General features: G+C 40.6%; 1 protein-coding gene across 4 annotated transcripts in view; it reads right to left on the reverse strand.

Moving 5' to 3' along the window:
* Window positions 1-5,560: 5,560 nt before the first annotated feature.
* SPHK2 (sphingosine kinase 2) overlaps window positions 5,561-22,492 on the reverse strand; it is a 33,481-nt gene continuing 16,549 nt past the window's right edge. For all 4 annotated transcript variants that reach the window (XM_087918015.1, XM_087918017.1, XM_087918016.1 and 1 more), the window contains 4 exons: window positions 16,509-16,658; window positions 13,741-13,835; window positions 12,683-12,798; window positions 5,561-9,966 (listed from right to left, as the gene is read on the reverse strand). In XM_087918015.1, the coding sequence (XP_087774141.1) occupies window positions 8,949-9,966; window positions 12,683-12,798; window positions 13,741-13,835; window positions 16,509-16,551 (1,272 nt within the window). In that variant the 5' untranslated portion in view covers window positions 16,552-16,658 and the 3' untranslated portion in view covers window positions 5,561-8,948. The remainder of the gene's footprint in view (window positions 9,967-12,682; window positions 12,799-13,740; window positions 13,836-16,508; window positions 16,659-22,492) is intronic.

Consider the following 22,492-nt stretch of genomic DNA (forward strand, 5'->3'; position numbering starts at 1 on the left):
ACTTGGCAACTTTAAGATTTATAGACTTCAACTCCCAGCATAGCTGGCTGAGGATTTCTGGGAGTTGAAGTCTATAAGTCTTAAAGTTGCCAAGTTTGGGGACCCCTGCCATACATGATTCAAGTCCCCCTCAATTCCACTGACTCTTATCTAGCGCCAATTCAAATTTGAACTTTAGTTGACTAGATTTATTATTCAAGCTTATATACAAGAATCTAATCAACTATATTTCAAATCTGAATCAGCACCAGATAAGCGTCAATGAAATTCAAGGCTGGCTGGATTTGGATCGGTTGTGGCAATGTAAAGATTCTAAGCTGATGATGCATTTAACTCCATGCAGCTGTCTGAGGACTGGTTTAATTGAATAACAGAAAGAGTTGGAAGGGACCCTGGGGGTCTTCTAGTCCATCCCCTTGCTTAAGCAGGAAACCCCACACCATTTCAGGCAAATGGTTGTCCAGTCTCTTCTTAAAAACCTCCAGTGTTGGAGCATTCACAACTTCTGAAGGCAAGTCATTCCACCGATTAATCATTTCCGTCAGGAAACATCTCAATTCTAGGTTTGTTCTCTCCTTAATTTGTTTCGATTTTTTTTCAGTGGTGTTGCAATGTCAGTCGCTAAAAAAATGGTTGTTGAGGACTACTTATATTACTTCTTAGCCAACCCTAACCCTTGGAGAATGTTGTCATCTGACCTGAAACTAATGTCCCTCTGTTCTGTCAAGTCAGCACAAGAAGACAAAGACCAGAGGCTTCATACTATTGCTTTTATTGCATTATGATGTTTTTGCTTTGCTATTGTTTTACTGATTTGTAGAATATTCACTTGAAACATGATTTAGCTGACAGGCAACACAGCAGGGGCAGCTGGAGACAAAATATTTAAACTCTACAACACATTCAGACGGATAAACATCCCAAATTACTTCCCTCTCCCATTTTCTCCAGTTGTTATGTGTCGAGGACAAGATCCCCACAGCTGAAGGATCAGAAAAGTGCCTTGGCTAGAAAGTGTGTGTGTTGGGGCGGGGGAGGGATGAGACTAGAACAGCCTCTGTTACACAGTTGTTGACTGTCTAGGAAGGAGATGGAGGAACAAACAGGCAAGGCTGAAATGCATTCAGGGACAAGAATAAATAGATGCTGTGGAAAGAGAGAATTATGGCTTGTAATTAAGATGTGCCTATCCTGATGGCACCATATCCTGGATTTTACAGTGAGGGTTTTACAGTGAAAGGCCAGAAACGTAAAAAGCAGCATTTGTTAATGGAAGGAGATGCATTGATGCCATTCTCTCCTTTTTGCTCACCGTTTCTAAAGCAGCTTGGTACACAATTCTTGGCATTTCCAAGTCATCTGGGAGCCAGAAAAACTTCCGTGTTTTTTTTTTTCCCCTTTCCCGATAATGCAAACAACAAAGCCTTCATGCAAAACAGGCAAAAACAGGCAATTTAAATGTGTGACCTAGAAAAACATTACAACCCATGAACAAATAATCAACCACTCCATTAAAAACATGCAATAAATGGAGCTTGCCAAACCCAGCTGGAAGTTTATTCTGCCGGAAGTGAGATCATTATTGGAAAAACTGTTTTTTCAACTTGACCCTTTGCTGAGTCTCAAGCCCTTGAGTTATATTGCGGGCAGGAAGAAAAAAAAAACCAGGGGTCTTCTTTGCAACTGATGGGGTCTGAATGTTGGCTAAAATTGGTAAGCCAAAACTAGCACTTAAAAATGAGCTACAAATTAAAGAGCCACAACATGGAGGTTTTATTTCCAGGTTGTCTCTAAAGGCAGCCTTAGAAAGTAGAATTATAATAATCTAATCTCAGTGGGAGCATTGCATTCCAGAGCCTAAGCAAAAAGGCCTTTTACCAATTGGGAGTGAGATGGGTGAAAAACAAATATCTTTTAAACTGCACTGACCAGACAGAATTGCATCAGAAAAGCAAGCCTTTTCAACTGTCGAAAGGATAAGATACAAGAATAAGAAGACTGTGTTCATTTGCAACATTTATAAAACCTCTGCAAACAGAAAAGGGTTACAAGCCAAGTTTTAATTCACGCAAACTTAATAGGGCCATCCAAAATGGAAATGATAGTGTTGGTGTGGAAATGTTTCCTAGGGCTGGCAATGGGATTGTAAGAAGAGAAAACAAAAATTTCAAATGTCATCTACTGAAACAACTGAAAGGAACTAAGCCCACTTCCTACTCACCCAAACTACATTTCCCAGCATCCTCTGCAATCATAACATTGTAGCAGCTGTCAGCAGTTTGAGTTTCAGCTGTTTTATTCTTTTTACAATGTCTTCTATTCCAATTGCAAAGAATAATATAACTAGCTAAGTATTTGGCCACACATTTAATCTCTATTTCCTCTTTTCTTCCATTGGGGTGGGGGAATGAAAAGTTATTTTTAAGAGGTCTCCTACACCAGTGGTCCCCAAACTTTTTTGTGCCGCAGCCCGGCATCACAAAATCATCTGTGGCCCGGTACCGGCATCAGCACGCATGGCAAGCCGAGCCGAGCGACCGGCCAGCCAGCCGTCCCCCGCTTCTCCCCGCCACCTTCAACTCCTCCTTTGTACCTGTGTCGATGGGCTTCGGGACGGTCGCTCAGCTCACCTTGTCATGCGTGCTGAAAGAATTCTTGCACCTTAGTTTTGTTCGAAGCTGCCCCCCCCCTCGATGAAACTAAGGCGCGAGGATTCTTTCAGCACCCAAACGCCACTTTCTACCCGGAAAAGCTCACCAGAAGCACTTTTTCATCAAAACAAGATGGTGGCGCCCAGCAAACTGGCGGCCCGGTAGAAATTGTTCCACGGACTGGGACCGCTCCCGGTCCCTGGACCGGTGGTTGGGGACCCCTGTCCTACACCTCTTCCCCATTTTTTAACTTTGCTTCATTTCAGCAACACTAAAACACAAATCACTCTGTGGGTTACATACACCAAAGCTGTGGTGTGTGTGATAAACATGAACACTACCCAAGTAGTGGGACAGTCTGGGATAATTTGGGAAAGGATAATTAATAAATAATAAAAAAACCTACAGAAAACCAGTTTGGTGTAGTGGTTAAAATATCAGGCTAGAAACTGGGAGACTGTCTTAAATCAAATAATAAATTAACACATTATAAATAAGCCTTCAGATGGTGCCCATTACCAATTGCATGTGTTGCAGGATATTTTTTTAGAAATGTGATTCACATTTTTGCCATTACCAAAAACTTCTGAAATTGCCAAGAGGCAGGAACAGGAATAAGCTCCATGCTGCCTGTGAACCAATTTCAAGTGGCCTACGAAGGATCAATCTCTGGGAAAAGAATTTGGTTGGGAAAACAGAAGATGGAAAGTAAGGGAGAGAGGGCCAAGAAAGAAAGGGCATCTAAAAAGAAAGAAAGGAATTATTGAAAAGAAGGTTTGGATGGATGGATGGAAGGAAAGAAGGAAGTGGATGGAAGACATGGAGGGAGGAGGAATGGATGGACAGGAGATGAAGAAAGAGATGAAAGAAGGGAGAGAGGGAGGAGACAGAGGGAGGAAGGGAAGAAGCGAGGGAGGAAAACAGGGTTTCACTGTAAAACCTTGCTTAAAAATAGCTTTCTTGGGAAGCCAAAATTTACAGCAAATCCCAGATGAAGATACACAGCCTTGCCTGCTATCCTTTTTATTTTGAACTGCGCTCTTATCCTGCCCCAAGACCAAAGTAGGAGGGGGCTTATACGGCTAGCAGCAAAGAGAGAGGCATTTTCTCGCATTCTAGACTTCAACAAAAATCTTCATTAGGTCAAGGCAAGTACCAGCACCCAAGCACAGATGTATACATAGAAAGAGGAAAAAGTGAGAAAAGTGGGGGAAAGATGAATTCAACAATTCTACTGGCTTCAAAATCAATTAAGCAATCCAAGAATTACTCCTATGTGCATATATAAGAAAACAAGCAGTTAATATTATGACTTTGAGAGCATGTCTAGTATCCTTCTCGAGATAATTAACTGCAATTAACAGAATAAAGACAATACTTGATATTGCTCCTTGCACATGAGATGGGTCCAGGAAATAAAAGATCCCTCAATGATCTTCCATGCCACCAGGGCCAAAAATATTCCCGAAGAGGTCAGAACAGTAATACTAATGTTAACTCAGCAGAAGAAGCAGAGCTGGATTTTTTATCTACCAGGGCCCTTAACCTCAAAGAAGCCCATCCTTCAAAGCTCCCTGGCTTTCTTGCCTGGCTGTTGGCAACAACCATCCTTGGCCACACGGATAAGAAAGATGAGCACAGGAAATGCTCCATCCTTAAGGACAATTGAGAAGAGGGGTGCCCAATCAAGACATCTGGACCAAAATATCTCCTTTTCTCCAAAGCACAGCCAGAAAAACTTCATGTTCCTGCTACCAGCTGATCCTAGCTGTTTTCCAGTGCCCTGAATCAGGGTTGTAACTGGAAAACATCGGAACTGTAAAACATTCATTGGGACACTCAAATGGGGGTAAGATGTCTTCAAAGGATACCTTAGGGCCATGATGGTGAACCTATGGCATATGTGCCGGAAGTGGCATACAGAGCCATCTTCGCTGGCACGCGAGCCTTCGCCCCAGAGAAAGTCCACTGCACAGGCGCATGCGCCACCCACCAGCTGATCGTTGGGTAGCTGCTACGCATGTGCGGGGGATGGGGTATGTGGGGACACGTACGCATGTTCAGAAAAGCACGATGCGCATTCGAGGGGGTGCAGATGCGCAGGGGGTGTGGGACCTCCCGCATGCATTATGGGCGCTGGCATGTGTGCGAGCGCACACTTTTGGCACGCGAGGACGGAAAGGTTGGCCATCACTGCCTTAGGGAATCAGGTTGCATGTTCCACATCAGTGTTTCTCAAATCCTGCCAACTTGAAGATGGGCAGACTTCAACTCCCAGAATTCTCCAGCCAGCCCTTCTGACCCAGGAATATAGGAAGTAGAAGTCCACATGTCTTCAAGCTGCTACGGTGGAGAAACGCTACTCCACCATTTGCACCATCTCTGAAATCAAGAACCCCATGAAAAAAGTATAACTCAATTCAGCTAGCAGCTGCACACCCATTTCAGATGTTTCTACAACATGGGGATGAAGGGGCCAAATATCAGCAAAACGGTTTTTTTACAAATGTTTCATGGTAACTATTCAACCTCTCATTTTCATAGCCAGGTTCAAGCTAAGGAATTTTATGCATTGTTCAATGTTATTTATAAATATTTCAGTTGCTAAAGAGCAACAAGCAGTAGAGGGGTTTAATATACCGCCATGGAGGTTAGCAACAATTATGGCCTTTTAAAAGGAGAGAAAAAGGGTCTCCTCCATGGGAAGGACATGCTCTAAGTCACCTGGAGCCCAGCAGCGGTGACTTTTGCCATCATGTTCCCAATGCCATTTTTTTTTTTTGACACACTTTGAGATCCTCTCTATATGGTCCAGGTGAGAGAGGGATTTAGACTTGCATTAGCCTTTTCTTTTCCCTTCCATCAAGCAAATCTCTTAGCAGAAAATCAAAGCCTCAATTGGGATGCAATTTAAAAAGAAGGAATTTGTGGTGGCACTCAGAAAGGGAATGTACAGGTAGTCCTTGACGTATGCCCAGTCACTTAGCGGCTTTTTGAAGTTACAACAGAGCTCAAAAAGGCTAGTTGTATCCCGGATTTCAAGTTCTAACATCTGTCCGTCCCCGTTCCCCCCGGCACCACCAAGATCATGTGACTGTATTATCGGTATTTACAACCAGCCTGCATTTAATCATTTGCAACATCCTGCGGTCATGTGACCACAATTTATATCATATTTGCTGAAAACCAGCCTTTATTTCGAGCTTCTGGCAACACGCCCCCAAAAAAAAAAAAAAACAACAACCAGCCATAGCATAGGTTTTGCTTAACCACCATGGCATTCACTTAATCACCTCTGCAAAAGAAGGTTGTCCGTAATCATGTGGTAATCCAATGTATGACCATCACAACTGAAATTGAGGGCTCAATTATGATCCTAAGTCCAGGATTAACTATATGGGTCACTCTCCACCCAAAAACTCCCTATTTTGCTAGGTTTGCTTCATTTCCAGCACACTTCCTAAAATTAAGGAAGGGAAGCTGTTACTTTGTTCCTGCTGCCGCCAATATTAAACAATTCCACCCCCACCCCCCATCTATCTACAATTGATCAATGGATCCAAATCTACTCTCTGCTCATCCTTATTGTAGACCCAGCATCATCAGGATGCTTGTAACTGAGGCAACTACAAAGCTACACTATGATTATTCCCTGGTGGTAGTGCGGGGTGTGGATGGAGATAGAAATTAACTCCTGAGAATAAAGACTGAAACGGGAGTACTGGGTCTTGAGAAGACAAGATGGACCAGAGATCTAGTAGCTCTCTTCAAATGCCCGAGTAGGAAAGTCCAAGACCAGCTTGCTCTCATTTCAATCTGCGGGACATGAGGTAATAGATTTAAGTTATGAGGAAGCAGACTTCAACTGAACATGAGAAAAAGGATTCTTAACAAGAGATAATCAGTATTAAAGCTTATTGACTAAGGAAGGCGATAGCTCTTTTTTGCTAGATACTTTAGCTGGACTCTACACAGCCTCCTATCTGGGATGTTTTAATTTGGATTTTTTTTGCACTACGGAAGGATTGGGCTCAGGGGCCTAAATGCCTAAGCTTCTAAGATTTGGTTAATGAAATACAACCCAAGGTATCAGCTCCTGGCCTTGTCCTCTTGTTTTTATGGGCTGGATTCTGTGCTTTCATAACCGCTCCCCGCCTCCCCTTTACTCTGTCATCTTTTTTGTCTGTTCAGTCCTCTTCTTGCAACTCTCCCAGAAGACAGACTGACCACAAGGAACAGCTATCCTTTAGGCTGCTGCTTCACTTGCGTGCTTTCTTCCAGCTTGCAGCTTGATGACAGAGCCAAGAAAGGCTGATGCAACAGGACATGTCCAAATTTGCACGGTAGATGTCCAAAATCATCCACACGAAGGAGAAAGTCTCATGCCTTCACGTTTATCTTTCCCAATGTTTACAGAATAACCCCATGCTCAAGTCAGTGAAGGCCAAATGTTGAATCCTGGAGTATTTATGTCCGTGCAGTTTTCTTGGAAATGTTACAGAAGTAGTTTTGCTGTTTTCTCCCAGGTTCAGGATATTTTTCCAGCTTTCCTATGGTTTTGGCTTTCCAATGTGGTCTCTCATTGAAGTATTAATCAGGCACTCCTGCTAAAGCTTTTTGAAATCAGCCAGTTTCTATTAAAGTTGGCATAGAAACTGAAGTGAGTTGAGATCCAATCTTAAGCGATTACTTGCCGTAGAGATTATCACTGCATGAACTTGGGAAAAGTTGGACAAGGGAGAAGTTAACCAACTTGATCTCCTGGTTTGAAATTAATTACAACAGAGAAAGAAAGAGAAAGAGGACACATATTATAAGCATTGTCTCACATCAGACACTTATCTATTACAGTTTAATTTAATTTCTTGTTAGCCCCCACATGGTGGGGAGGGAAAAAACAGCCACCTTAACACAATTCTTCCCACAAGAAAAATCCAGTTACATTCATCCAGTGTATTCCTAAAATGAAGCCACTTTTAAGTCATGATATGAAAGGGAGAAGGTACTTCAAGCTCCCTCTAGCATACCATAAGCTGGTTAGAAATCAACAATTGTAGGTTTCAGAAAACAGGGCCCTTTTCCTTTCCTTATACAGCTTTGGTCATCCATGGAGAGGAAAAATAGCAGGACCACCCAAGTGCAACCCCCTGTAAACCAGGAGAGAAGACAAAACAATTGGCCTTAATTAATGTATCTAAACAAAACAGACAACAAAACACTCCAACAAACAGCATTTAGCAAGTTACCCAGTACATTCAATGTCCAGTTTCAGGTGCATAATTCTCCCAGCCTGTATTTATAGGCTGGGAAGCTAAAGGAAACCTGTGGTCTTCAAATAGTATTCCTTTGCCCCAGCCCATATGACCAGCAATCAGGGATGGGTTTTGTAGTCCATCAGTATTTGGAAGGACCTAAGCTTCCCAACTCGAGTTTATATGGAGGATAGGTAGCCTATCAAGAGTGCACGTCAAGGGCAGAACCGTCAGGGTCTGCCTTGCTCAGTCCCCATCCTTTAGCTCTTTTGAAATGTGAGCAAATGTGGAATAGGAAGGAGGCTGACTGGCCGTTTGGAGAAAGGGCACAGAGGAAGCACGTTTCACCAGTGGAACCTAAAGTTTTTCTTAAATGCAAAGTTCAGTGTTTTAAATCAAGTGCTGAAAAATCAGGCAAATTTCAGTTCTAAAGGACAGAGGGGACTTTAGGGTTCAATTCTTCTGGGACTTCTAGAGTTAAACGATCATCCTGGCCCTACAGCTTTAAGTAAACCAGGATTTTTAAAGTATTGGCAAAAATATAGAGTGGATAGAATGATGGCTGCTCACTGTTTCCAACCTTCAGTAGTGAGAAAGACTATTGCCAAGGTGCCTCTAAGCCCTATAAGAAGAGCTAAGTTAGGGTTAGTAAAGTATGACAGAAAGAAATGCTGGGTGGAATTATGGAAATCCCAGGTGAATAATTGAGGGATTAGAAATAGACATAAGGACTTTATATTTGTGTTCCACCTCACTCAAATCAAGAGACTTGGAGTCCAGTGGCTTCTGAGCGATGGAAAATCCTGAAGTGGCCTGTCCAGGCAGTGAGTTGAAGGAAGGAAGTCATCTTTAGATTATTGCATCTCTTGGAAAGCAATGGTTAAAACACTCTAGATGCATTGATTAAGATATATGATGTGTGCGCTCAAAAGCCTAGAAGGGTAATGAGTCATTTTAAGCAGCTTGCCCTCTAGTGGCTGAAGGACAGATAGAAGGAAACACAATTAGAACTGTTAAGTCTCTGTAAGAGAATTAACACATCCCATCAGAAGGTAGACAGCTTAGATCTGTTGATCCCAGTAACTAAGTTGGCAATCCCATGATGGATTTGTCCCTGAATGGGTCCATAATCCACTCGTTCCCCATCAATAGTGATGATTCCCTTGTGAGTGAGAGGCTCTATGCGGAAAGCTCGGACAGGGAGGTGCGTAAAATAAGGATTCTCATGATCAAAATGGGTGCCTTTCTCCATAGCTAAGAAGAGGCGAATCATGCTTGCCCGGGAGATACCTGCCCTGATAAAGCAAAGATGGATAAGACCATCATTAAAGCCAGCTGTGGGCATGGTGAAGAGGTCTGCCCCTAAATGAGTCTGGTAAATGGCCAACACCAGCACAAAATCATCCTCCACCGTCACCCAGGACTTGGGCACCGGTTCTTCAAGTGGGGCCAGAAAGTCATCCAAAGGACCATGCATTTGCCGGGCAGAAGGCAACCGGTTTGGTAGAACTTTGGGCAGACCGGTATGCTGGGACTCCTTGTCTACCGTCACTTCTGACAAGGTTTCAAAACTGAAGTTGGATGCTTGGAAGCTGGAAGAAGAAGGCGGGGAGCTGGGTGAGGGAGTGGGCTCCTCAGCTGACTCCATCTCACGATAGCAGAAGGCTTGGCGCTCCTCACAAAGGCCCATATCGGACACCGTGCGGTGGAGGGGCAGGCGTTGGAAGGGAAGGCTCCCATTGGCAGCCACGGTGATACTGCGCAAAATCGGCCGATGAGTTGCACAACCCATAGCAGGAAGATAGGACAGCCGGCCCCGGTAAGTGTTGAGGGAAGCCAGGCGAACCATGGTCCCCAAGGTGAACCGGGCTGGGCCCATGTGCCGATACTTCTCACTTTCGATGTCCACATCTGAAATGAAACCCCAAGCGACACTCAGGAAAGAGAAGACACGGGAGCCTGATGAAGGTGTGATGGAGACCAGGTCCAAGGGAGAAACTGCCCCATGGCAGAGCAGAAGGGTGCAGTTTGTCAGCAGCTCCTGGCCCAAGACTTGCTCAAACCTGGCCAATGGGACAAAAAAACAGAGACAGAACAATGAAAACTGCTCCCGGTCACCTGTCAAGTGGATGGCCGTGCCATGCAATCCACCAATCTCCATCTCTTCAAAAGGGCAAAAAGGGCAGGACATCAGCAGTGAATAAGCGTTCAGAAACAATATATAGATAGCCATCGACTTATGACCATAATTGAGGCCAAATTTATGTTGCTAAGGGAGAAACTTGTTAAGTGAGTTTTGCCCCATTTTACGAACTTTCTTGCCACATTTGTTAAGTGAATCTGGCTTCCCCGTTGACTTTGCTTATGAGGAGGTCACAAAAGTGGGGATCAAACGACCCTGGGATACTGCGACCATCATAAATGCGGGTCAGCCGCCAAGGATCTGAATTCTGAACACGTGATCATGGGGATGCTGCAATGGTCATGTGAAAAACAGTCACAAGTCATTTTTTTCAGCAACACTGAACAATCCCTAAGCAAATGGTTGCCAGTTGAGGGCTACCTGCTGCTTTTACCTGCAAATTTAAGAAACAAAATAGGTGGACAATCATTTTACAGCTGGAGGATGCACTTGGGGTTTTAACTTTGCTTTTTATCTTCTGGGGCGAGGGCTGCCTACAGACACGGTAATGGTCCCTGATCAACGTAATTAGGCATTTGTCATAATATTTGATTCAGAGGATATGTCACTTGCTCATACTTCTCAAGACATACATATCCCCACCTGGAGAGAAATCTCCCTTGAACCGTTCATTCTAGCCTCACATTACACTGGAAGGTTGTTGTTATTATTTATTAGTAAATAAGAGGGGATTTTTTGTATCAGTTCTTAATCACAAGATCTTTGGGGGGAGACTTAAGCCTGTATAAGCTTTTTCTATTCAAATCTAGAGGAGTAATTTTTATTGTAAACTGCCTAAAGTCACTTAAATAAGATGGGTGGTGTAAAAATGTGATACATAAATAAGTACATGGAGGTTAAGACCAACATTTCATCCTGTTTGGCTTGAAAATGTTGACATTCTTATAGAGACTTAACCCATCCATTTTTTCCCCTTTTTTTCAAAATCTAAAAAAAAAAGGAAAAACAACATATTCTTATTTAAATGGTAAGTACAGAATTAAAGGGAAAGTCTCTGAATCAAGCTCAACTTCTGGTAATGCACTTTTTCTTGGTTATATTTCAGAAGTGGGATGTTATTGTCTTAATTCTGTATCCTCTTCGAACACCCAGCCCTGCTATTTCTTAGCAATCTCCCATCCAAGTAGGAGCCAGGCCGGACATGATCAGCCAAGTATTGCTCACTGTCAAGATCCTTACAAGTTATTAGGAGGGTGAAACATGGGTGGAGCTTTGCAGGATAGAAACTTAGTAAATGGTTATGATACTCATTACCCCACACCACAAAGCAGGCCAATTAATGTCAGTGCTCCTCTCTGCCCTAATAAATGCTTATGCATCTTTTCAAACAGGCCACTTTTATCTAATTAATTATGGGATCCGTTTCAAAGCCATGTCCTGCAAGCTTCGCTTATGAATCGCAGGCACGAAGTTGTTATTTGTGGGAGAAGAAAGAAGACTTTCTATGCATGCTCCCTGATACTCTTGCATGGTTTAGGTTCACCTATCCAAGGACTGAACCTTAGAGAACACAAGATTCAATGTTGACACCTTCTAGCTTGGGTTACTGGGCTAATTGCAAGGCTAAGATCATGATGGACAGTGGCCGCCCCTTCCCAGGATTTTAGAACAGAAACATGATAACAGAGTTAGAAGGGACCTTGGAGGTCTTCTAGTCCAACCCCTTGCTCAGGCAGGAAATCCTATACCATTTCAGACAAATGGTTGTCCAATCTCTTCTTTAAAACTTCCAATGTTGGAGCATTCAATCTTGGAGCAGAAATTAATTGTTCTAACTATAGGAAATTTCCCCTCAGTCTCCTTGATTAAGTTTCCACCCATTGCTTCTTGTCCTGCCCTCAGGTGATCAGGAGAATAGCCTGACTCCCTCTTCTTTGTGGCAACCTCTGAGATATCAGAACACTGCTATCATGTCACCCCTAGTCCTTCTTTTCACTAAAATAGACATACCCAATTCCAGCAACCATTCTTTATATGTTTTAACCTCCAGTCCCCTACTCATCCTTGTTGCTCTTTTTGCACTCTTTCTAGAGTCTCAACATCTTTTTTAATCATGGTGACCAAAATTGGATGCAGTACTCTAGATGTGGTCTTATTAAGGTTTTATAAAGCGGTAATAACACATCATGGGATCTTGATTCTATCCCTCTATAAATGCAACTTCGGAATGCATTGGGGGTTTTGTGCAGCTGCAGCACACTTCTGGCTCATATTTAAGTGATTGTCCACTAGGACTCCAAGATCCCTCTCACAGTTACTACTATTGAGCCAGGTACCACCTATACTACACCTGTGCATTTGGTTTTTCTTGCCTAAATACAGAACCTTACCTTTTTCATCATTGAATTTTGTTAGATAGTGCCCAGTGTTCAAGTCTGTCAAGATCCTTCTGTATCTTAAGCCTATCTTCTGGAGTGTTGGCCATTCCTGCCAGCTTGGTGTTGTCTGCAAATTTGATGAGTTCCCCATCTATCCCCTCATCCAAATAATTGATGAAGATATTGAAGAATACTGGGCCTAAGAAAGAGCCTTGGAATACCCCACTGTATACATTTTAGTGAAGCTTTCTCACTTACCCAGCACTATAATTAACAGCAGCTGCCACGGCATTCCCAGATCCGCAGGGAAGAATCCCAAGAGGCATTTTAACTGCTTCCTCCCAGTCAGGGCGTTCCATCAAACCGTTAATAACCTGAAAGGGAAGCAGAGAAGGGTGAATACAGGTAGTCCTCGACTAATGACTGATCACTTAGTGGCTGTTCCAAACTATGACCTATATAGGGGTACTTATGATCCAGATTCAAAGCTACAAATGACTGTTTCTCCCATGGTCACACAACCACACTTTGGGCTGAGGATTTGCTCAGCAGAGTTTCTGACAAGCAAAGTCAATGGGAGAAGCTGGATTTACTTGACTGCATTATTCACTTAATGATGAGGGCAAAAAAGGTTGTAAAATTGGGCACGACTATTTTATGACCACATTGCTTAGAGGTGGAATTTCTGTTCCCAATTGTGGCTATAAGACGAGGACTTCTTTTATATGGAGATTAAAATTCAACATACATGGAGAGTGCCAATTGAGGAAAGGATGAGCTAATGTAGCAAAAATCTGTCTCAGGAATAAGGCACTATTTACAGAAAATCTTTGGCTGATCTGTCTGCCTGTGCACTACATAGATTAAACCTAAAAGCCAGATTTTAGCAAAAAGACATAGATAGAAAAATACAAAACAAAATCCAGGAAATTCCAATTTTCTCAATTAGCGTCTTTTCCCCACTCCCACTTTATACGTTTTCACAGCTATCTTTAAATTTTTAACTTGGCCATAAATATATGTTAGTGGAAGGTGAGTACGTCTATAATAATAGTACACAAAATGTTGTTTAGAAATTGAGCTATTGGCTTGTGAAAAGTTCCCTGAAATAATTATGATGATTGATTTTTATCACAGTGAGGATAGAAGGTGGAAGGAGAGAGGTATTTTCTTCTCCAAATCCCACCCAAATAGACCAGGGAACTTAATGCTTTTCCAGTTTTAAGGGAAGCAACAAAGAAGCTCTACAGGTAACCAGAAGTGGTTTTGAGCAGGAGCTATGAATTGTCTTTTTGTTGTTGTTGTTTGAACCATACCTCGTGAAGGAGTCCGTCTCCTGAAATGGCCACAATACCATCCCATTCATCTAAAGAGATGCTCTGCACCAGCTCCCGGGCATGGTTCTGTCTCTCTGGGGAAGACAAGGACAGGCATAAAATTAAGTAGCTGAGCTTCAACTCTTGTTTTCTGACCGGACAGCCTCTTCAGTGTCTGGTCTCCTGGAGACAACTGTGACTTGTCTTCTGTGACAAGGAAATGGCTGTTTATAAATATATGGGATGGAGACGCTGTTGCATTAATTACTGAATGGTTGAAGTTATTGTACAGAGTGGTGTGTGACTAGTGCTGTGGATGAAAATCTGGGCTATAAAGAAATAGCTGTAATTTCCACATTTTGCTGAACAATAAATTCTAATCATATTTTAGTGATTATGCAAAGCTTTGGGTGAGGTGTTTTGTGTTTATGATGTTACATGCAACATCAGCAGCAGGAAGCATAATTATTCTCAGTGGTGAAAAACACTGGAGAGAAGGACAGAGGTGGAAGGGAAATTGTATTTCTTTAAAGTTTTCCTAGGGAAGGCTTGGCTGGAGAAATACTTTCCCCCCCAAAAAAATACCCTCACAGCTGCTCCATTCTTGTATAAGTGTTCTTATGGACACCCCTGTTCTCAAATGTTACAAGATCTTCAGGTTTATTTGGTAAAACCTAGTACATTCTAGATCATTCTGCAGATATAGTCAATCCTGCCCTCTGGAGAACCCTGAAGCAAAGGCAGATATACCAAATTCTAATAGCTAATGCTGAATTTTGAGATTTCTTTTCGCTAATCTAACTCACAGATGTCTATGATTTATGCTACATAGAATTGTCTATGATAGTTTCATTGTTTTCTACAAGAAACTGTGATCCACTAAGCATATCATCTTGTGAGAAAAAAAAGTATGTTCTATTTAGCACAATTTCATTGAATCTCACCAATCCTCTAGCTGTTAGTTTTCTTTATATCTTTTTTTAAATATGTGGGTCTGCCAAGAAGACATCATGTTTTCTCTCCCCATAGATCACTATATGAATGAATGAGAATAGTATTGAGTTTAGCAGCTGGATTTTTTATTTTCAAGAATGGGGCATCAAAACTTGTGGCTTTATTTCTTTGGAGAACTGTTGGTTGCAGCCATTTCTACACACAACAAAATCTATTTTTTGTTTGGAGATTAATTCCACTATCATTCCAAGATTAACCTGGTGAAAACATGAATAGTAAACACACATCTATCCTTCTGTTTTGATGATTTTTTGAAGCATCTTGGTTCAATTTAGCAATAAAGTAAGTGCACCAACCTTAACCCACAGTGCAGAATACAGGTAGTCTTCAACAGTTCATTTGGGCACTGTTCAAACTTACATGGCACTGAAAAAAATGACTGTTTTTCACATTGACGACTATTGCAGCATCCCTGTGGTTACATGTTCAAAATTCAGATGCTTCACCACTGGCATATATTTAAGAGAGTTGCAGTGTCCCAGGGTTATGTGATCACTTTTTGCAACCTTCTGACAAGCAAAGTCAACAGGGAAGCCAGAATCACTTAACAATCGACTTCTAACTTAACAACTAGAGTGATTCACTTAATTGTGGCCAAAAAGGTTGTAAAATTGGGCAAAAGTCACTTAACATTTTTGCTTAGCAGAATTTTAGGCTCAAGTATGGTCATATGCCAAGGGCTACCTAAATTAGATTTCATTTCAATAATATTGGGTTTTCCTCTCCATCTCATAATCAACATGGGATGTTAAAAGTTGACTGAGCTCACATTATATTTTCCACAACCCACTCTTAGTTTTCCCTATTTCTAGCTTTCTCTTTTCAGTAGTGTAAACCAGTCAAATTTAGAGCTCTTCTGCTGTTCTCATGGTTAAAAAAACTGGAAGTGGGAAATCTCTACCACTTGACTTAACAACACCCAGATAAATCAACCAGAGATCTACGCCACATGCGGCAAGGGTGAGAGGAGACAAATCTTGCCATTTTGATCCAAGAATTGATGGTGTCTCAACTCTTTTCTTTTGTCCTAGAATGCTCTGTGGCCACAGTTGCCAAAAAATATTGTTTCTCACTACTTTGATATATAAAAGAATCAAAACACGTAATATAAGCAGGATTTTGTGTGTGTGTATGTGTGTGTGTGTGTGTGTGTGTGAGTCAGAGTTGACTCCTAGTGATTGCCTGGACAAGAAGAAGTCCCTGCCATTTCCTCTGCAGAATTTTTAGAAGTGGTTCAGCATTGCTTGCTTCCTAGGAGAATCACCGGCTCAAGGTCACCAGTTGGTTTCATGCCCAAGGCGGGACTAGAACTCACAATCTCTTGATTTTTTTAGTTTGCTGCCTTAACTACTATAAGAAATTAGTTCAAATAAGGATTGCTCTAGTTAAAAAAAGGGCAAAGAATATCATCATCCTCATCACCACCACTGGCATCCTGGAAAACCATAGTCATTGAATATATCCCTAAATCAGTTTTGCATTCTTGTTCTACCCATGATGGTTCCAAAAAATTAATCCCTTGAAAGGAATTATTATAGGTTATGATTTGCTTCCTAGGACAACTTCCCCCATACTGCTGGTCTTCTGATGCATATGGACTTTGATTCCCATAATTCCAACTTGCAGGGCCAGTGGGATTCTGGGAGCTGCAACCCTAAGGCATCTGGAAGGTACCAGCATGGAGAAGGCCATCAAGAGATAAAGTCATCTAGTATTCTTAAGGTCACTTTCCCCCCCCTCTGTTGGAGCTTTACCTGTTTGGATCAAGTTGAAGCTGATATCTGCCTCAGTAATCATGGGAAGGATGTGACTCTGACACCACTGCAATGCGTTACCTTTGCCTCCAAAGGGGTTGAGCAAGAGGAGCAGGCGGCGGGAACGTGGCAGTAGATTATGGTCAATCTCTTAAGGTAGGAAAAGACAACAAGGAGATTTAAGCATTCTGATTTCCAAGGAGCCCTGAGAAAATTAGATAGATAGATAGATAGATAGATAGATAGATAGATAGATAGATAGATAGATAGACAGACAGATAGACAGACAGACAGACAAGCTTTATTTACTGTGCGCACACTGGCATATATTAAAAATGAAATTCTGTTGCCCACTCTTAAAAAAAAGTATATACCCATACACGTACATAATACACATATACACATGCTATACACACACACACACACACACACCACTGTCCATTTTCAATATATAGTGGAAAGAGGGGACTTTGAGCATTCACAGGGTTGATACTATATGGAATAAAGCTGTGACTGAATCCAGATGTCCTAAAAGTGCTTTTTAAGATGCAACTGGACTTCCTGGTTTTTCTTTGAAGATGTTTCACTTTTCATCCTTTAGCTCTGAAGAAGCTTCTTGGATGAGAAGCACAACATCTTCAAAGAAAAACTAGGAAGTCTAATTGCCTCTTGAAAAAGCACCTTTGGATGACTGAGGAACTCCATATACGCTGAATCCAGATATTCTGCTTCAGATACCATGAAGCTCCTTCCTAGAAAGTAACAAGGAAAACTGGCCATAGAGAGGATGTGTAGCATCCTTGACAATACTGAGGACCCTGCTCAAACAGCGCTTATATGTTATGTCCTGGACAGAAGAAAGTAAACTACCAACAATATTTTCTGCCGTCCTCATCAGGATAAGTAATTATGGATTTATGTTCAACCTAGTGCAAAACTAAAGTATAAAATACAAAATCCATTGCTATGATAAAATCGACTTCACATATTGTACACATTAAGGGACTAGTGGCAAAAGCTCCTGATATTCTAATTTGTGCACATACTAAAGATAAGTTAAGTGGGTGTAAGGGTACAAAGGGCAGAGAAACTGATAGCTATGAGAGAAGAACAGTCTAAAATTTGGTCACAGTCAACATTTAGATTTGTAAGAAAGCAAACCTAGGTGCATGCCTGAAAGGGGAAAAATTTAGTCAATTACGAGGCTGAATTGAAGAAAATCTGAATATAGGGAATTCTCAAATTTGGACTGCAATTGAGTCCAAAAATTTCATTTTTGTTAAGTGAGACAGCTGTTAAGTGAGTCTGGCCCCCATTATACCACTGTTGGCAGTTAAAGCCCACCCCTCTCCTGGGAAAATGAAATATTTTAGGATATACTAAAAAGGCAGAATATTTCCCTAAAAGAGAAGTAGAAACTCAGCCCCCTCCCTTTATTAATGGGCCATTAAGGCCTGGGCCAGTCTATTCTACATAACAAAGATCTACCTCCTTCAGGCAGAGCCATAATAGGAATTGGCAAAAGCCCTTTCATTACATCGTCAACCAACAAGAGTCAACCAAGCCTGGGACTCAAAAGACAACCTACAAAGTTACCCCTGCATGGCCCCATGGGACTATGACAACAAATTAGAACACAAGCTCAAATTCAAAGCCCAACAGAGGGCATAAAATCCCTGGCACTCTCAGTATCTCTTCCCTTTTCGCCCAGGAGCTCCAAGGCATGCGATCCTGTTCATTAGTAAACCTTCTTTCTTTCCAAGCAACTTGATTCCAGTGTCTTTTTCCCCACTTGGAACTGAATCCAGATGGACATTTCTTCCAACACCACCTTTCTCGACACGTTAAGTGAATCATGGCAGTTGTTAAGTTAGTAACACGGTTGTTAAGTGAATCTGGTTTCCTCACTGACTTTGCTTGTCAGAAGAGCGCAAAAGGTGATTACCTGACCCAGGGACAAGGCAACTGTCACACATACGTGCTAGTTGCCAAGCAACCAAAATCTGAGCACGTGACCATCGGGATGCTGTAAAAACCAGTCATTAGTCACTTTTTCCAATGCCACTGTAACTCTGAACGGTCACTAAACAAATGGCTGTAAGTCAAGGACTATCTGTATAGTATTATATTCACTACGGGATATCTTCCTAGAATACAAGGAAAATCATCCCATCACTTCAGCATTTCCTCTGGTAAACTAGCTAAATTCATGTTTTAGGAAGCAAAGTCTGCTGTCTGGTTTCTCATGAAGGCATCTAAAAATGCCAGCACAGTAGTTACAATCCTTCCATATTGAGCAAGCTTCCTGCTCAAATTACACCCAAGAGATAAAAGCAACTTTTCCAAACCGCGGGCAAGAAGGAAAGGCAGATTAATCCTGAAAATTGAAGCCTGCAGCTCCAAGTAACTGATTGGTCTTCTCAGGATCTACAGCTAATCCGCTAATTTTAGGTCACAGACACTCAGCATTACTACGCTGAAACCTCAGAGCATTTGAAAGCTGCCTGAATGGTATTTTTCAATGTGCCGAATTATATTGTATTTACATACAAGATCTATATATCTACATATGTACTGATGAATTTGTATGCATGACTATTTAAAATCAGCCTCAATCCAGTGCAAGGTGAAGGTATTTAAGAATTGTAGATTTCAATTCCCAGAATTCCCCAGCCAACTGGCTGGGGAATTCTGGGAATTGAAGTTCACAGGTCTTAAAATTGTCAAGGTTGGACACCTCTGCTCTAGAATCTGGTTTCTCAGATTCTTATTGTCTCCAGATCCATTCTGACTGTTGGTTTAACTATTCCGACTGTTATTATCATGATCTTGTATTGATCTGTTATTGATTTTAGGGGGAAGGCAAAACTCCTCTTTATTTCACCACTATACTATCCATTGGTATATATTCTTAAATCCAAGAAAACAATACTACCATCTTCAGTTCTTTGATGTCAAGTATGAATTTGCTAAGAGCCAGTTGGGGTAGTGGTTAGATCATTATGCTAGAAACCAGGAAATTGTTTAGTTCAAATCCTGCCTGAGGCAAAATACTAATATTATTTTGATTTCAGATGTCATCTATTCTAGTCCTGCCCTTTTAATAATGTATTCAGTGTACAACTCAATAAACATGGAGTTGAGGTATGTCCTCATTTCACTCCCTTCCCTAAATAATAAATTTCTCTAAATTCAGTTTGTTAGCACATGTTCTTTTTACATAAAGAGCTTCTTCATAAGAATAAAATCAATAAGTTTATTAGCTTCACAGTAGTCTACATTTTAATATGATTGCTACAATACTTTCTGTACCATTTTACATGTTAACACTTGTATGTATACATCAGTTGTGGTTAGTTTTTAAATTATCATTAACATTGATGTATTACTTTTAACTTGTAAATGTTAACCTTGTTTTTAATTTTGTTTTTAACTGTACTTTTAGATGTGTTTTATACTATTTTATTTGTAAACTGCCCAGAATCACTTGTGAGATGGGTGAGGTAGAAACTTGATAAATAAAAATATTATTCTATGTTTATGCTGTACGTTGTCCAGAGTCATACTGAGTGAGTAAGGCAGCCTTATACATCCTTATATAAACAGCCTTGCTCTTGTGAAGAAAACAAAGATGTTTTCTTGCTCTTTATTTATCCTGTGTTAGCTCTCTGCTATGACATTCTTTATTTTTTGGAATCCTGTCTGGCTATTTAATCTTTCTTTCTCAATACATTGTGTATTCTTCCTTGTACGTACTTAATTGAAATTTGACTTCCATAAGGAATTAATTCAATAATGTGCATACTATTTTGCATCTAATTTCTTTGGTATAGATATGTAATATTACCCAATTTGTACATTACCCAATTTCTTGGCTGCATGGCTTAATTCACATTGGTTGATATAGGGAGGTTAAAATTTTAATTCTTTTGCACTGATAATGTCACCTAGTTTGGATAATGACATGTCTGCAAGAAAACAACCAAGCTCAGAGATCACCAAGGACCCCACATCTTTTTCTTGCAACTTTACACATTCAATAGTAATTCATTTAATCTTAATGATTTCTTACTTGATAATAATGTGATGATTTACTTAATTCCAACACTGGAAGTTTTTAAGAAGCAATTGGATAATTATTTGTCCTAAACGATATAGGGTTTCCTGTCTAAGCAGGAAGTTGGACTAGAAGGTCCCTTCCAACAGTTATTCTATTCTTATATGACAATTTGACATTAGAGCAATTGTCTATTGTACCTTATTGTCTAAGGTTGTCATTTATATTTTTGAATCTCTCTGCATATGATTCTGTCCCTCTGTCATTTTTTTTGTGAAGCATTTTATACTGTAGAACAGATAGTTATAGCCATCATGGCTATAAGTTATGAAGGATGTAAAATGGTTATGTGACCAACCTGATTTTAATAACCTTTTTGTGGCGATCATAAAGCAAACTATGTTGGTATGAGTGTGGCTCTGCAAAAAACTGGAAATAAACACTGTTTTTTGGCAAAATGGTTGTAAAACAGTCACATGACCAATGGCACACTGTGATTGGCTGTATATGTGGCCTGCTTGCCAACCGTTAGAAGTAAGGTCACATGACCAGGAGACAACCATTGGGACTTTGAATTTGGGTCATAAGTACCCCACTCCCCCAATTGGTTCAACGGAACTTCAAATGGTTGCTAAGCAACCGTTCATAAGCTAAGAACTACCTGTATTTTCATCTTTCATTTGCTTCTATAGAGTATTCTTGAGATTCTTTCTTAGCTGTAGTATTTTTAATCTTGAAACCATCTTATTTTCTGTTGTTGTCCTGTTCCGGTTTATCCAAGGTTTCTGCCCTCCAACTTTCTTCCGCTGCCATGATAGCTCATTCTAAAACCCATTTGAATTTTTCCACTTCAAAATTTTTGAGATCACCCCCACAACTTTTAAAATATATCTAATCTCTCCCAGAACCGTTCATGTCATAATTTAAGCCTCGTGAATCTGCTTTTCATTGATTTTAGGTTCTGACTTCCAAGCCAAATCTTGTTTAATCTGTTCTGGTAATAATAATTTATGTCTGTTTCAATCTGCACCTGAAAATATTCTGACTGACTTGCATTTTTCCAAATTTGGATCCCAGTGTGATTTCATTATGTGTATTGTCAAATAATTATGTTTTTTGAAGCAAGTATTGAACAATATTTTATTTACTTAATCTAAATCTTCCTGTTCAGTACTTCCAATTTGTTTCATTTTACTCTAGTCACCACTGGTGATACTATATGCTTTCCTGATGTTTTATTTTAGTTCCATTTGCAATTTGCCATATAATTCACCAGTATGCACCATTATTGCTTCCCTAATATAGATATTAACTAGATATTCACTAATTCTAATAAACATATTCCTTTTATTTATTGGATTAAAACCAAGGGCTGTACATATTTAGTAATGCTAAATTTTTAAATTTCTCTACTTTATTCTTTCATATTGCAGATGACATACCTTCAATTATGAATCACACAATCATCTTAAAGTGATCTAATCTGCTGTATCTGAAATCACTTATTTCTAAAATATCAATTTCTATTTTGACAATTCAACTCTTAAATTGTTTCATACTTTTCCTACTCCATCTTTCCCTTGCATGAGTTCTCATAAAGCAAGAAATTCCTCTTTTGATATCAGCACTCTGAATAGACTTCCTTACAACTTTGGTCTAACCATACCATCACTTGTACATCCACTCCTCATTTAGTGACCACTTCAGTTAGCGACCATTTGCAAATACAGTACTAAAAAAAATCGTTTTCTGACCAATGCATGACTTTATGGCCATGCAGCTGTTTGAGTCATACTGACATAGTCGTTGGAGAAAGCTTTATCTGAAAGAGACAGCAGCAATCTGTAGGAGGTGACCAGGCTGAGCCTGAAGGAGGGGGTCAAGCATATCATCAGTTTGGAATCCCTTTGCGCTCACAAGAGATCTA

This window comes from Pseudonaja textilis, chromosome Z, assembly GCF_049901715.1.
Source record: "Pseudonaja textilis isolate UNSWEBS1 chromosome Z, rPseTex1.2, whole genome shotgun sequence".
NCBI lineage: Eukaryota > Metazoa > Chordata > Lepidosauria > Squamata > Elapidae > Pseudonaja > Pseudonaja textilis.